The 16,393-nt window shown below is 51.3% G+C and overlaps 1 protein-coding gene across 3 annotated transcripts in view; it reads left to right on the forward strand.

Annotated features, from left to right (window-relative positions):
* The window catches only part of Acan (aggrecan), a 61,006-nt gene that overhangs the window by 15,210 nt on the left and 29,403 nt on the right, over nucleotides 1-16,393 (forward strand). For all 3 annotated transcript variants that reach the window (XM_074061478.1, XM_074061476.1, XM_074061477.1), the window contains exons 2-5: nucleotides 11,389-11,465; nucleotides 13,760-14,143; nucleotides 14,904-15,078; nucleotides 16,265-16,392. In XM_074061478.1, coding sequence (XP_073917579.1) covers nucleotides 11,396-11,465; nucleotides 13,760-14,143; nucleotides 14,904-15,078; nucleotides 16,265-16,392 — 757 coding nt within the window. In that variant the 5' untranslated portion in view covers nucleotides 11,389-11,395. The remainder of the gene's footprint in view (nucleotides 1-11,388; nucleotides 11,466-13,759; nucleotides 14,144-14,903; nucleotides 15,079-16,264; nucleotide 16,393) is intronic.

Below are 16,393 nucleotides of genomic sequence, written 5' to 3' on the forward strand. Positions count from 1 at the left end.
TTTGAAACCTGGGCTCAATTCCCAACGCATAGCCCCTCCCCCAACTCCTAAGGAAGGCTCTCTCTATCCTGCCAGTTGGTAGTCATTGCCCAGAAGAGGGAGCTCAGCTCTTGGTCCAAGATTCCCGCCCCAGGAAAGGTGCCGTGCCCAATGGAAAGAGGGCTGAAAGACACTCCTTCTCCTTCCCAGAAGCAACTTCCCAGCAGGTTTGCTATTTACACAAAGTCTGAAATTAATGCAGAGGGAACTTCCAAGTTCCCCAGGCTGGAGCCGGAAGGCCAAGAACAGGAAGGGGCTGGTCCTAGGAACCTGGGCTTTTTCCACAGAGAGAACAGGGCAAAGCTGAATGTCCCTGTGTGTAAATCAGGAGCCATTAACCCTGCTCCATGCTTCTCCACCTTAACCTGAATTTCCTGGGAATTTGCAGCTGGGGCAAATAATGAGAAAAGGCTGATGATGTTGAGTCAAGTTCACCCAAGTACCCATCCTTCTCCAGCCATCTGCTTCCGAACCAGCAGTAGCGCATCTTCACTCCCACCTCCATGCAGCACCAACCATGGCAGCCCTCCATCCTAGGGCCTGGACTCAGCCTCAGAAAAGGCTGACTGCCCAGTTCTCAGAGCTGTTTTGTCCCTGGATGCTGTCGTCTGTAGCTTTCCTGGGCTGGTAAGGCAGGGCTGCTTTGGAACTAGGTGACATTCAAGAGTTATGATCAGTTTGAATCCAGAAGAGACATTGTCTACTCCTTAAAAACTATTCATTCATTCGCTCCTTCATCCAGTCAATACCTGTTGAGCACCTTCTAAGTCGCTGGCTAGGGAGAGATCCCGAAGTGTGCACCAGGAAGAAGGAAGAGTACAGAGACCCTCTGGGAGGAAGCAGTCAAGGCACAACCAGAATGTGACTGCAGTCGAGGAAGGAGTAGGGAATAGAACTGTGATGTGGTCCAAACAGGATCAGGGTAGGCCGTGAGGGCCCTGGGAAGGAGCTGGACTTTGTCCCAGGAACACTCACCCTTGTCCATGAGGTCCATCGCCGAGCTCCCCATGCATTAGCTGTCCCTCTGCCCACGCTCAGCACCTCTGACTCACTCAAGGTCCCCATGTGATACCACCTCTCTTTATCCCAGCCCCTCCTGCCACCCTCCCCAATAGGATCTGGCTATCCAGGTATCTTGGAGACCATGTTGAGTGATTTGGAGGGAACAAGAGGAAGGTCAGAGCAAGTTATCCCAGAAAGTCTTCATTTCTGTCTCACAACCTAACCAGGAATCAGCAATTTCCAGAGTCCTCAGACATCAAAATTTTGATTAGTGATGACAAGAAACCAAGATCACCCAGATAAGTCTTGAGTCAAGGTATGAACTTGGGTTGTGTTCTTCATGTGCCCACCTTCTACCACACTATGCTGCCTCCTAGGAAGCTTAAGAAGAGGCCACTTGAGGAAACTGCATAGAGTCTGGGTTCAAAGTGAGCCCCAGAGAGTAGAGGAGGAACAGCGTACCTCTTGTTACAACAGATCCAAGTCAAAGACAGCTTACGAGTTGGGCATATATCCATGGGCTGACGGGAAGGTAGAGTGGATGCAGAGAGAAGTCTATGTCAGTGCTGTACATCCCGAACCAGGGTTTGCTTCCAGCTCCTCTGTGCTCCCCCCACCCACCTGAGCCGTCGCCTACAAGTCAACCCACATGGGCCTTCAGCAGGTCAAGTTCAACTCTGATTTTGTTGTTGGACCAGCATCCCCTGGCCCCTGGTCAGCACATCAAGGTTGGCCTCAGGCTGCTGTTACCCAGACAGCTCCCTGAGCCGATTTCTGAAGCTGGAGTTCAGAAAAGACCTCAGTCCCTTGGCCCCCTCTCCTGGTCTCTGTAACAGCAGCCCAGAAAGCTCGGGGGATGGCCAGCTTTTCTAGCTGCCCAAGGAGAGGCCCTCACAGGACAGGGCAAGTCACTAGAAAGGGCCAGGAGCCTGGGGAGGGCTTTGGCCAGCAGGCTTTTCCAGAGTTGACTGATAGGAGTCCAGATATCCTGACAGATGACGGTCATGCCTTGGCAGGTACAGACTGAGACATGACCCGTTGAATCAGGAGTGACTTGGTTAGCATTCCTTTTAAAACTTGCCTTGAAAATCACCTAAAGGAAGTTATCAAGGACTGTCTTCAGGCAGTTATCTTTTCTGAAGCGCTTGATAATTAGCCTGACAGACATTGGCAAGAGCCACCATGTTGGACTGTGGGAGCCAGTCCTACAGTCAACTTCTAGGGGTGCAAGGAGAGCCAGGACTTGGAGCTCTGGTAGTACTCCTCCTTGCTAGTAGAATGCCTAAGCTCAAGGGTCACCTCCTCCAAACAAGACCCTGCATTTATCACCAGCAAGATCTCCACCCCAACTCTGCCAAAACTCTGCAGTCCTAGGCAGAGTTGGAAGAGGTATTGGGTTAGTTGTCTTAGGAACTAATTATGGATATATTTACCCTCTAGCAACCCCTAAACTCCTCAGAATCTGAAATTCCATAAGAACATTCCCCATCTTCTGCTTGGTTGAAATATGTTTGTTGACTGAACGATGGAATGAATGAGTAAAACAGATGTATAAGGATCAAGAATGTTGAGGAAAACTACAGAATTTGAAGCCATGAGATCTGGACTCCAGGGCACAGCCAGTCACTTACCATGTGGGTGAACTTGGGCAAGGTACCTAGCCCGTGAGAAATGGCTTTTGTACAGCTCAGAGCATAGCACCTGACACACTGCAGGCCCTTCCGAAAGGCATCTCATAGATTGTGCAGTCACTGTATATGTCAATTCTGGGGGTAGAGAGGGCATGGCTGCCTTCCGTGGCCACAGAGAAGCCCTGAGAGCTGTGTGACGAGCCTGTGTCACTGGAGACAGCGGTGACAGCATTAGGCTCTTACTTTATAGTCCACAATTTGATTTGATCCAACATTCTGCATCCAGTCTTGGGTGACTGGAGAAACAAGCCCTAGGCTGGTCCAGCAGGAGGGTGGTTCTCATTATCTTCTGTCATTGTGGACTGAATGATCGTCTGCTATATTTAAATTAAATTCAGACATAAACTGTGCTTGGGTGTGGCTTCTTATCAGGTTGGCACACGTTGCTTGTTGAGTGGCTCCTGTGTATGTGTGGAGGCTCGAGGCTGAGGGCCCATAGGTGCTCGTGCATTGCACTTTATTAGATGCAGTGATGGGTAGGTTGCAGGTGTTCTCTGTCCTCAGCAAGGGAGGATCCAGCCGGACAAGACTTGGCAGGACACAGCATTCAGGGAGGGCCATACAGGGTCTCATTTAATACCCCGTGCAGCCCCGGGCTACGCGATCCATCCTGTCTCCTCAGCACGTTAGAGGTAAGGAAACCGAGCATCCCGGAGGTTAAGTAATTGGGCCAGCGGTCTATGCTCATGAGGAAGTATCAGAGCTGACTCCCAAACCAAACTTGTGGGGCTGACAGAATGACATCAGTGGTAGAACACTTGCCTAGCAGGCATGAGGCCCTGAGTTCAAACCCCAGTGCTGCCAGAATTGGATTGTTTCCAATGCACAGCGCTTCCCCACCCTGGCCATCCCCCCACCCCACACACCCCATGGGAAAGAGGTCACAAGCCAGGATGAGCTTGTCAGTAAATTAGTCCTGGACTGGACTGGGCTGGGCTGGCGGAGTAGCTTAAGTGGTAGAGCGCCTGCCTAGCAAGCATGAGGTCCTGAGTTTAAACCCCAGTACCACCAATACATTAATTAATTATTTGGTTCTAACAACAAGAAATAACAAAGGGTGAGGGCAGAAAGGAGACAGTTTCAGGCCAGGGTCCCCATGACAGTTTCCAGGGGATAGGATTTGTGCTGGGCCTCAAAGAAGGGTTGGACCAGGTCAAGTGTACAGCTGAGGAGAGAGTGTTCTGGAACACTCCATGTGAATGGAAGAAGTGAATTCTGTGAGCAAAAGGAGGGGAAGAGGCAGGGCCAGACCTGGGCTCAGGGCACAGCAGGCCAGAGGCTGCATTAGCAGAGGGGCTGAAACAACAGGGAGGACATCCCCGCCTGGTGTTACTTCTGCACCCCTCCGTGCCTTCCCATATGGAATCTTTAGTCATGGGGTTGGCTTTCAGCCCCTCACAGCTGCCCTCACATTGAGGGTACAGGGGGCTTCTTTCCCTGTAGTCAGAACCTTCCCAGAGAACGTGGGAAAACCCTGTCCGAAGCCCTGGCTGTTGGAGCAGAATAAGCAAGAGTAAATGACCCCTATCTATGAGGAAGGCTGTGAGGGGTGAGATGAGACTCAGTCTGTCCCCAGATGTCAAAAGGGTCACACTGTCTCTTGCATTGCATGAAGTGCATTTAGAATCTCTGACCCACTTACTCAGGAGGCAAAGATCTTGGTTCAAGGCTAGCCCCAGGCAAAAGCATGAGACCCTATCTGAAAAATAAACTAAAGTAAAAAGGGCTGGGGACGTGGCTAAGTGGTAAAGCACCTGCCTGAGTTCAAACCCCAGTAGCACCAAAAAAATAAATAAAAAATCCAGAGTCCTTCAGGGCCAATCCTCCCAACAGCTCCATTTCAAAAATGGAAAATTGGAGGCTCAGAGTCATACAGCCAGTTTAATCAGGGTCCAGGTTAGGACTCTGAGCCCCCTCGTCTGTGTCTGCTATTTCTGGATACAGGTTTCCTCCACCCACAAGGCTATAAGCAACTCGGAGGAAAAACCCTCCTTCCCCTTCCTAGGCCCCTCTGCCTTAGCACAGAGCTGCCAGAGGCCAATGCCAGACCGTGTAGCCTCGAAGAGTTTTCTGCAGTCAGTGCCCAGCCACTGCTGGTGCCTTTGTCAGAAGGCCTAGGGAACCACCTAGAAAGCTGGGAAATAGTTGCAGAATTTGATTTTGTAATAATTTTGTAATGAGGAAATCAAAGACAAGGAAAAAAGACAGAGAGAGAGAGAGAGAGAGAGAGAGAATAAGGGAGAAAGCAAAAAGGGGAGGAAGTACTCCCAGTTTTCCTGGGGTGGACGTGGCATTGTGACTCCCGTGTACAGATGGGAACCCTGTAACCTCAGTTCCCCAGTGAGTTAGGATGGAGCTAGGGCTAGAGTCAGCTTCCTTCCACCCCTCCCCACATGTCTGTTTAGAATTTGTGGAAGATTGCCAATGCAGTAGGAGTCACTCTGGCCAGACATGCCCTCGCTGTGGGTCCCAGACCCTTTCCCCATTCTGGGTTGGGCATCTCAATGTCCATGATTGGGTGACAGAAGGAAAGGCTCTGTTGGGAGATTAGCGTGCAAAGAAGTGGTGAACTGGAGGCTAGTGGCTGGGGTCCTTTCCGCTCTCTCCTCCAGGACTTAGGTCAGAGACACTTGGTGCATGCAAATCTTACCGGTCCTCCTACCTGCCAAATTTCAACATCTACTCCCTTGTCGCACAAGGAGGTGTCATATGCCATTTTGTGTGGTTGCCAGCACGGAGTGAGTGTTGATTTTCAGCCTCAAGTCAATCACCATCTGTACGGGGAGGTGAAGCCAGCACTTGGAAAACAAGAAGAGAAAATGAAACCCTGCAGTGGGCGTGGAGGAGGTGTAGTCGGGAGGCAGGGTCCCGGGCTGGATCAAAGCTACATAGCGGAGAAGCTATGGTCAGGGAAGGGGACAGTGTGACACAATCATCTATCCAGCAAGTGTTTGCTGAGTCTGTCCTGGTGGCTCAGGCTGGCCTGAGAGATGTGACACAGAGGTGAGCGTGACCCAGTTAGGGTTGCAAAATGGTCTTGGGTTCAGAGCCAGCTGCAGTGGCCCCAGGGACACATACAGAATGGAACAATGAATGGAGAATGAGCTTCCATGGCATGGAAAAAGGGAAGTACCCATTCTCCTCCCCCAGATCTTCTGTATCTACTAGGAGTTACTTCCAGTAACCAGTGTGCTGGGAAAAAAGAAAGAAAAAAATAAACTTCACCTCATTCATAGTGTTTGCTGATCACCACGGTGTAAATGCCCCCGTTATGTTCAAGTGCAAATTACGAGTGTGACGTCACTGAACACAAGTGGAAAGAGATGCTCAGATAGGCTCTGGCAAGCTGGTGCAACTTGGCTGTGGCATAGCACAGGTTCTCTTTGGAGCCTTGGGGAGGGGAGGCTCTGCTCCTGACTCCTCTGGGCTGTGCATGGACAGTGACCTTCCCAAAGTCACAAGCCATCCTCAAGCAATCAGTGTATTACTGGCTGAGATTTGCTGGATGTAAAGCAGGGGTCTGCCTCTTAGGGCCTTGGACCATGTGCGTGCTGAACAGACAGGAGCCTCTAGCCCTGCTTCTCCTCCCTCCAAGACCCAGGGCTACAGGAGATGAATTCTAAGATGCTTGGGGCTCCACTTGTTCATTCAGTCATTCAGCAGACATCGCCCTCTGTCCATGCTGGGCACTATGCTAGGTGCCAGGGAGACAGCAGGGGATGAGACAAAGGAGGCGCTACCTTGTACTAATGCAGGGAATTGAAGGACCAGCCCTTAGGACTGGGCTATACTTATCGATCCACCTCCTACCTGCAAGGAAAAGCAGTTTCTTCACGTGTAAAATGAATTTGTTGAACTTGGTGTTCATGAGGTCTAGCCCAGCTCTGACCTTCTATGGCAAGAAAATTCTGGAAGCCACATAAGGAAGGATTGGTTGAAGGGACCAGGAATGTCCCTACAGGAGAGCAGATTAGAGCCTGAAGATCAGTCTGTCTTGTGAAAATGGAGTGGATGTGCTTTGTGTGATCCCCGATGTCAGAAGCCATGTGTGGGGGTCATGATGGGGGAAGAACTTGAACACAATTAATTACTAAGCAATGGTAGGGGGCCATCTACCAGGGGGAATGAACTGAAGACCACCTGCCCAGGGCCCCTGGACAGGTCCCCGGAGGAGAGGTCATGACGGTAAACTCCATTATCTGCACATACAGAAGCAGTCATTCGGTCCCCTGTGTTCTGTGGAAAGGCAAATGGAACTCCAATTATAGTAGCCAAGTGGAAGCTTAAGTCAAAAGATGAGAAGCTGTCCAAACGCTAATGGCAGTGGATTAAATGGAGGACCCGTGTGGTTCTCTGCCTCCCACTTCCCTGATTTGCAAAGTTTGGGAGGGAGGATGTTGTTTTTGAAACAAAAGCAACTTAATTCTTTCTGGAAAGTCATCCAGCCCCGACCCTCATCCGGGAGCCTGAAGCCTCCCTACTTCCAATCCCAGGTCTGAGCAGCTCGCTCAGGTTGTCAGGGAGGAAGTAGAAGGAAGTGGCACTGATGGTGCCAGAGTCTGTGTGGGTTCAGTGCCAGAGGCACAGTGCCCACCCTGGACGAGGCGAAGGGCTGGCGCAGCCTCACACTCTGGCTGGAAGGCAGCATGGGTGGCTCCTGTTAACAGGCAGGAGGTGACCAGCCAGGACAGGGACCCAGTCTGAGGGTCTCCCCTGTGTGTGCTGCTGGAAGAGGAAGTCAGGGCAGGAGGGTGAGCTGCCCTTTGAATCCTAGAATCAAATCGGTTAGAATCAAGGCGGAGGCCAGGGCCAGCATGAAGTCTGGCTGATGTAGAGGTGAAGGGTTTTCCTGTTCCGACTTTGGGGTGTGTACACTCACACACATGCACCCTCACCCTCGGCTCAGTTGAAAGGCTCACGCCAGCTCATTTCCTCCTCTGTCAAGCTTCCTAGTCATTCTCCTCTAAGAAGTCCTGAGGATCAACCCACCCAAGGCACACCTGCCTTCCACTCCCTATGTCCTGATCCCCTTTCTCTCCACCTCAACCCCTCCCTTCCCCCCCCACAACCCCTCACCGCCTCGCTTTGCTTCCCAGGGAGAAAGACGCCCCTGTCCACAGGGCTGGGCTGGCAGTCTGTCTCCTGGCATAAAAGCCTCAGTGAGTCTCGGAGACACTTGGAACCCAGACAGAATGGAATTTCTCCCTATTTTCTTTACAGCTGAGAAAACACACACAAACACAAGAATGTATTTATTGCCATATTTCTATCCCAAAGTTTGTCTTCAAAAAAAAAAAAAAAGAGCAGAAATAAAATTAGTTTCTCTGCCCACTCCGCCGCAACCCCCACCACCCCTTCAGCCCCCCTTCTCATTCCTTTCCATTTCCTGGTCTAGGCTAGGGAGGAAAATAGAGTCGGTTCAAGCCCCACAGAAAGCCACTGCATCCACAGACAATGTCAGGCTTGTTCAGAGATCGAGGGAAGAAACGCAACTCCAAACACACACAAACCTTCCCAGCGCAGGGTGTCCTGAAGGCAGAACAGGCGGGCCTGTGTCTGGATCTGAATCCCTGAGGCTCTGGGAAGAGGGAGCCCCAGATCTAGGCCTTCTTGACTTGGAGAGGTACCTTAACTTTGACATCCTCCACCCTTCAGGGACTGTGACAGTCACTGTAGGCTTCAACAAGGGCCCTACCACTCCACGGCCCTTCAAAGTACCAGATCTGGAGCTCCAGAGTGCCTAAGTAGAAAAATTCCCAAGGCAAAGCAGAGCAACTTCTCAGAACTTCGGAATTTTCCTTTCTCCCTGTGGCATCGGTGACATGTCTCCTATGCGTGTAACCCCCCCCCCCAGCAATGCACAGACTGGCCATTCATCTCTCAGGTGACCAATACATGTGGCAGGAAGGGAGCAGGGATGGTAGAAAGATGTCACACCTCACAGGCAGGAAGGGGTCACCTAGAGTACTGCGCCCCGCCTGCCCCTCCCCCAGCCGTTCCTGGATGGAAACAGCAGGTTCCCCCAGTGCCCCTCAGGGTGCTCCCCTCATTCCCACAGCATCCCACCCAGCAGTGGTGACTGAGCCAAAAGAGACACCTGCTGGGCCTCTGACAGAGGTGAGGTGGGGGAAGCCAGGGCCACCTCAGCTGAGTGTGGCCCCCTGCCTCTTTCCTTCTTTAGCTCCAAGTCCTCCATCTGCCCCAAACCTTCCTTCCCCTTCCTCCCAAGTGCAAACCCTTCTTATAGCCAAAGCAAATGCTCACAGCCTGGAGAGGAGGGCAGGAGAGGTATCAGGACAGGTGCATCCCACAACCCAGCAAACAGCAGCGCAGGCGGTGGGGTACACGTCACAGAAGGGGTGTGTAATGTCACTGTGCACCCTTGGGGCCAGCAGTGCCCTGAAGGCCAGGCTGAAGTCCAGACCATGTACAACCAAATTGAGAGCCTCCACTCAGTTTGATGGCTTGTAAATTCATCTGTATCTTGTTCAGCTGCGGTTATGGTCCCAATGGGGCAGAGGAGGCCTGAAGAGGTGACTGCCACAGACTGTGTACCTATCATGACATAGGTCCAGCAGGTGACAATAAGGAAGGCTTTTCTTTCGAAGTCACATGAAGTCACGGTAGGACCAGAGGAGGGCTACAGGAATACTAGACTCTCATTTTTCTCCTGAGTTATTAATTTGATCATCACACAGCCTGCTCGAGAGCTCGCTTCCCCTGAATGGAACCAGGGCCCTGAATCTTGCTTGAATCCTTGGAGAATAACTCATTCTGAAACACAGAAGAAAGGGCAAGTGCAGTGACTGACACCTGTAATCCCAGCTACTTGGGAGGTGGAGATTGGGAAGATCATGGTTTGAGGCCAGCAATGCCAAAAAGTTAGTGAGATCCCATCTCGGCCAACAAGTCAGGCTCAGTGATGCACACTTGTGGTCCCAGCTACATGGGAGGTGTAGGTAGAGACCAGGACCAGTGAAAAACACAAAACCCTATCCAGAAAATACATAAAGCAAAAAAGGGCTGGGGCGTGGCTCAAGTGGTAGAACACCTGACTACCAAGCACAAGGTCCTGAGTTCAAATCCCAGTACTGCTAAAAAAAATAAAATAATAAATAAATAAAATGACATAAAACATACCAAGATCCCTGGATTTGAAGTTGGTGGCAGACCCAGATTCCCTTAGGGCTGTTGAACAAATCATCGTGTCTTTGGACCTGGAGGATTGCATTAGTGCTCGGCAGAGAACACCCCATGTATATTTTACGTAGTGTATGTGCGCACACACACAACCGTCCACACTCATGTTTCTCCTCCCAGTGAGACATGTCCTCAGAACAGTGCCACTAGGTGATGCTGTCATTGTGCAAACCTCGCACGGTGTCCTTACACAGATCAAGATTGTACAGGTCAGTCACTCCCTGTGGCTATTTTTAAATCGTTTCTGGCAGTGCTGGAGATCAAATCCAGGGCCTCGTGCACACTAAGCATGTCCTCTACCCCTGAGTCACACCCCCAGCCCTGCCTGTGATGGCTTCTTGATGCAACTAAGAGACACAGTAAACAGAGCTGTGAGGCTGTGACTCGTGTGCCACTGCTGGACAGTGAGGTTTTTCTGAAAGTAGAATGCTGTAATAATAATGACGAAAGGCACAGTATAGGAAATACATAAGCCAGTAATGGAGTCGCTTTATTGCCATTGGCAAGTGTTTGTACCGCACATAATTCTAGCTGGTGTATTTGCATCTGCCTGGCAACATGGTAAGCCTGTACTCACCAGTGTCCCCACGCGCAGGAGAGTGACATGCTGTGCTGTGCACCTTATGTGGGCTACAGCGTCACGAGGTGGTGAGTGTTTTCGCTCCACTAGACGACATTCCTATACTTGTACAGGAGTCTGTGGGTGTGGGTGTACGGTGTGCATGAGAGAGAGAGAGAACGAGAGAGAGAAACTATAAGGAACTGGTTCACACGTCACACTGCAGGTGTGATCTGCAGGTCCCCAGATCTTGGGGAGACTTGGCGAGCTGTCAACCCATGAGAGCTGACAAGGTACTTGCAGCTCGCAGCCGCACAGGCTGAAGACCTAGGACTAGCCAATGTTTCAGTTCAAGTCCAAAAGGAGGGCAAGTCAGTATCCTAGCTCAAAGGACATCCAGAAAGAACAATTCTCTCCTACTCAGGGGCCGGACAGTCTTCCGTTCCATTCACCTTCAGCTGATTGGATGCGTCCCACCACACTGGGGAGGGTGGTCTGCTTTACTCAGCCTACAGATTTAAGTGTTTGTCTCCTGCAGAAAGACCCTCACAGGCACACCCAGAACAGGGTTCGAGGAAATGTCTGGGCACCCTGTGGCCCCGTCACATTGGCCCTCACTGGAATTCATTAGGATGGTCTTTGCTGGTTGAATAATGTGTGTGTGGATGTTGAAGGGGCAGGGTTCATCAGCCCAATTCCTGTCATTGCATTCAGAAATCTGTGAAGGAAAGAGTTCACGGAGCAAAGACCTCCCAAGCCTCCTGCAGCCTCCTGGTGTGCCCTTAATTTCAGGTCCTTGGTGTGGTGTCTGTCACCTTGCACTATAGGTCATCTGCCACTCCTCCACTTCACTGTGCCTCAATCATCCAAATAACGCCTTTGCCTCCCCTCTTCCAGGTGAACTATGACCACTTTACTTTTGGTTTTGGTGACTCTGAGGGTCATCGCTGCAGCCGTGTCAGAAGAAATGTCAGGTGAGGACATTCCCATCCATGGCCTGTTTATACAGTAGGTGGTGAGTGCTGGATGCTGAGTACTGGGTACTGAACCTGGTGCTGCTAGGCACAGAGACAGAGACAGGCTCCCCTTTCCTTGGCCTTGCCCCTCTCATTGTGATGGGAGAGCAGCAATGCGTGCGCACACACACACACACATCTATCCCGGAGCCTCACACAGACACTCCAGCTCCCAGCTGACAGGTACCTCCTTTCCAGCACCCTTCCTTTCAGAATGTCACTTACAACTGCCAAACTGAGCTTGGGGTGGGGAGGACATAGAGAAACCAGAAGAGAAAAGGGTATCGGAGGGGCAGGATGGCAAAGAAAATGGTCTGAGGAACACAGAGGGGCCGGGAATGGACGGGTCTTTGCCTTTCTCAGCAGAACCCTCAGCTGGGTCTCAGGCATGTAGCAGGCACTGGGTGTGTTTCTGATAATCAAGTCCTGATCCAAACAAGCAAGTTTTCCCCTGATTCCCGGAAGTGGAATGTGCCTCCCTTTTGCACAAGCAAGAGAGGTCCCACTCTGAACCATGCACTCTAAAGGCCTCCTGAAAGCGGGAAGGTGTGGAGGACCAAGGGGACTTGCCCCCAAGATCCTTGCTTCCCCTTTAAGCCACGTGGGCCCAAGCCTCATCTTGGGTCTGCATGGGTCCATTGTCCTCTGGGGGCCACAACCCCGGTGTGAGCTCCCCTTAGGCCTGAGGTGGGCTTACGAAAAGGTTGTTGACGTGGGACATGGACAGAGCTGGGATGGGAGAGCTGAGATACCACATGTTGCTGAGACGCCCCCCCATCACAATGTAGAGTGAGTTAGGGAAACAAAAGGGGGTCCATGCAGCCCCTCCTTCTTCCACCCAGTCACTCTATTCCAGTGCAATACCTTAAGGAATCCAAGAATCCTAAGTTTCAATCATTTTGAGAGGCTCCATCATCAAATGGGAAGGTACAGTGGATTTTACTTAAAAATCTAGTGGCCTGATTTATAACCTTTGCACAAAGAGACTGTAGTGTATGGCACCCCCACTTGCACTATTACTCAGGAACCCACAAATGTCCACCCTTGGCCTTCACCAGGGCCCTGTGTTCACACCACATCAGCAAACCAGTGAGAGCTTTGGCAACTGCTGAGCTGGGCTCTGCAATGGCCTTCTTTCAGCCATTGTCTCCTGAGGACCACCACTGTGAGACCAAGCTGTGGCCAGTGGTGCCAGGCCAGGTGTTCAGACAGAGGTGTTTGTGGAAGGGGCTGGTAGTGACTGTCCAGACATCAAAGGGTCCAGGCTGGACTCCCAACATTCCTGGCACCCTGTCTTGTGTATCTACCACCCACAAGCATCTGAAACATTTTGACTCCAACCTGTAGGGTGCCCTGAAAGAAAGGACCCCAGAAATTTAACAGCCTCCATGAAAGGTGCTATTTTTTTGGAAAACAGTTTCTCTCCCAACCCAGGCAGTTTTTCCTCTAACAAGGCTGGGGAAACACACCACATCTTCCCCATCACTGCCACGATTTCTGTGGGATCAAGTGCTAGCCCATCCCATCCCCTCTCTGGCTGTCTGCTCTGTGATGCTTCTGCCTCCAGTTTCTCTATCCATCACCTGAAGAGAAGAGAGTTACTTGTCTCCCCGCCATGTCCCATTTGGGGACACATCTTGGAAGTTTTAGGTCTCAGCTTTAAAAGTTGCATAGACTTTTTCATACCCCCAATAATCATATACTCCAATATAATTTTTTCCAAAAAGCTTTGAGTCAGGCTGTGATCTCTCCCCTCCTCTCCTCTGGAACACTTTTCCCCTTCCCCTTCCCCTTCCCCTTCCCCTCTTTTTTTTTTTTTGGCAGTACTGGGATTTGAACTGAAGGTCTCACACTTCCTAAGCAGGCATCCCACTACTTGAGTCCAGTCTCCAGCCTTTTTTGCTTTAGGCTGTTTTTCAGATAGGGTCTCTTGCTTTTGCCTGGCAGGGCCTCAGACCACAGTCCTTCTACTTCTGCCTCCCTGGCAGCTGAGATTACAAGTGTGAACCACCACGCATGAACCTGTAATTTCTGTCTTGAGGTGCAGAGACCTGGGGTCTTGAGGAACACTGCTCTGGATAGGGTGTTACAAGTCTCCCCAGGAATTCCTATATGACAGTGGTGTCCCTGTCTAGGACACAAACACAGTCATTGGAGTTAGGCCTCTTGGGGAAGTGCATTTCCAGAAAGTGGGGGGAGAGGGGCTGGGTGGTTCTCTCTAGACACTAACAGGTCTGTCTCCTCCCACGCAGACCATGACAACTCGCTGAGTGTGAGCATCCCCCAACCGTCCCCACTGAAGGTCCTGCTGGGGACCTCGCTTACCATCCCCTGCTATTTCATTGACCCCATGCACCCTGTGACCACTGCCCCCTCCACTGCCCCGCTGGCCCCAAGAATCAAGTGGAGCCGTGTTTCCAAGGAGAAGGAGGTGGTGTTGTTGGTGGCAACCGAAGGCCATGTGCGAGTCAACAGCGCCTACCAAGACAAGGTCTCGCTGCCCAACTACCCGGCCATCCCCAGCGATGCCACCTTGGAAATTCAGAACCTGCGCACCAATGACTCCGGGATCTATCGCTGTGAGGTGATTCACGGCATCGAGGACAGCCAGGCCACCCTGGAGGTTGTGGTGAAAGGTGAGGCCAGAGCTGGTATCTCATCCTCTGTGGATTAGCGGGGGATACACAGGTAAATGGCGGCTGTGCTTCCTGTGACTCAGTGGGCCTCATGAACACATCCGTTATTTTTTTGTGGTACTGGGGTTTGAACTCAGGGCCTACACTTTGAAGCACTCCACCAGCCCTTTTTCATAATGGGTATTTTCCAAGATAGGGTCTCTAGAACTATTTACCTGGGCTGGATTTGAACCGTGATCCTCCTGATCTCAGCCTCCTGAGTAGCTAGGATTACAGGCATGAGCCACCGGTGCCCAGCGAGCATGTCCATTTTGCAGATAAGCAAACTGAGGTGGTGTGGCATGTCTCAAGTCACTGTGGAAATAAGTCAGGTGTCGTCTCCCTTCTCCTCCACCCACTCATTCTCAGTTCCAGAAGCAAAAAAAAAAGGACTGAAGTCTCCCTGATCGTCTCCCTGGTCTCCTTTCACTCATAGGATATCCCTGGCTTGATGGTGCATGGGACTCTGAGTGTGTCTTCCCCCACAAAAAAATTTGGGGTTCTGAGTGTGAGAATTATCACAGGTATTCAGAAAGGAACGCCCTGTGAGGTAGTGAGTTCCCCGTCCTGAGGGTCTGCCCACAAAGGCATGCAAATGTGGGGACAGACCCGTGCATCAGCCTGGACCAGACAGTTCCTGAGGTCCCTGTGGCCCTTGCTGTACAGATCAGAGCTCGTGCCTGACTGTCTGTCTCGTCCACCCCCGACGTGTGTTTTCCAGGCGTCGTGTTCCACTACCGAGCCATCTCCACGCGCTACACCCTGGACTTCGACAGGGCGCAGCGGGCTTGCCTGCAGAGCAGTGCCATCATCGCCACACCTGAGCAGCTGCAGGCTGCCTACGAGGACGGCTTCCACCAGTGTGACGCCGGCTGGCTGGCCGACCAGACTGTCAGGTGAGCCCTGTCCTCCCCCTCCTTGCAGGGGGTGTCAGATATGGGGACCAGCGGTCAGGAGCCCACAGGGTGGGGCAGGTGATGGGGTGGAACGTGACCAGTGCTGAGCCAAGGGCCAGCGTGAGCCTGTAGCCAGCCTAGGTTAGGGACCAGTGTCCCTCCTTGGCCAACACAGGCGCCCACTCCCCCATCCAGATCCTCGGTGTTCTCCCTCAGTGACCCTGTCCTCAGAGTCAGTATTTTCCCTGCCCAGTTTTTCTTATGCCAAGGTTTCTTCACTTACTGTTTTGTTTTTAACTTTAGTGTTTTATAATTTGTGTAAACCATCTTATATCTTTTTTGTTTTAAATAAGGCAAGATATACATACAGTAAGCTTCTTGGTACGTCTTTTTCTGAGTCAACCCTGGGGCATCCCAGGAGCTGGATGCAGAGTTAGAGCCCTGCCCTCCAGGGGTTTTGGTGCAGTGTGTGAACCTGTAAGGACAACACAGACTGTCCCCCACCCCAACCCCCTTCACTAGCCCTGAAAGCAGAGCCACAAAGTCTCAGGAAGAAAACAAAGGAGAATGACTTTGCAATCCTGGGTAGGCAAGGTGCTCTCAGGACACAAAACCCACAAACAAATAATAAAATGAGACAACAGTGTAGCAAGCGCAAGAACTCACACCTTAGCCTTGGAAAGCACTGGGCTCAAAGCACTTGGAAGCTGTGTGGCCTTGGACAAATCAGTTAACATCTCTGGGCCCCCAGGTTCTTTAAGTATAAAATAGAGTACAGAACCAGCCCTATTAGGTTGCTATGAGGCTGAAATGACAGAGAGCAGGGACCAAGAAACAATAGCCCCTGACTCAAATCCAGCCCACCCTTTGTTTCTGTAAATAAAGTTTTATTGGCACACGGTCACGCCCACTTGCTTATGTATTGTCTGTGGCCATTTCAGACCAATAGAGCAGTACAGTGATGGTCATCACAGAGACCCTATGGTTTGCAAGATTTTATTTACCATCTGGTCTTTCGTAGAGAAAGTTTGTGGGTCCCTGGTACAGTGAGTAGCACCCATAAATCCTCAGCATCAGGAACTGATCGTCTTTATTCACCAATAACTGCAAAAACGGGGGACAGCCCCATATTCAGAGAAGACCCTGTCAAAGGCAGTGTCACACCCCAACTTTGGATTCCTGACAGGTACCCCATCCACACTCCCCGGGAGGGCTGCTATGGAGACAAGGATGAGTTTCCTGGTGTGAGGACCTATGGCATCCGTGACACCAATGAGACCTATGACGTGTACTGCTTCGCCGAGGAGATGGAGGG

This window comes from Castor canadensis, chromosome 19, assembly GCF_047511655.1.
Source record: "Castor canadensis chromosome 19, mCasCan1.hap1v2, whole genome shotgun sequence".
NCBI lineage: Eukaryota > Metazoa > Chordata > Mammalia > Rodentia > Castoridae > Castor > Castor canadensis.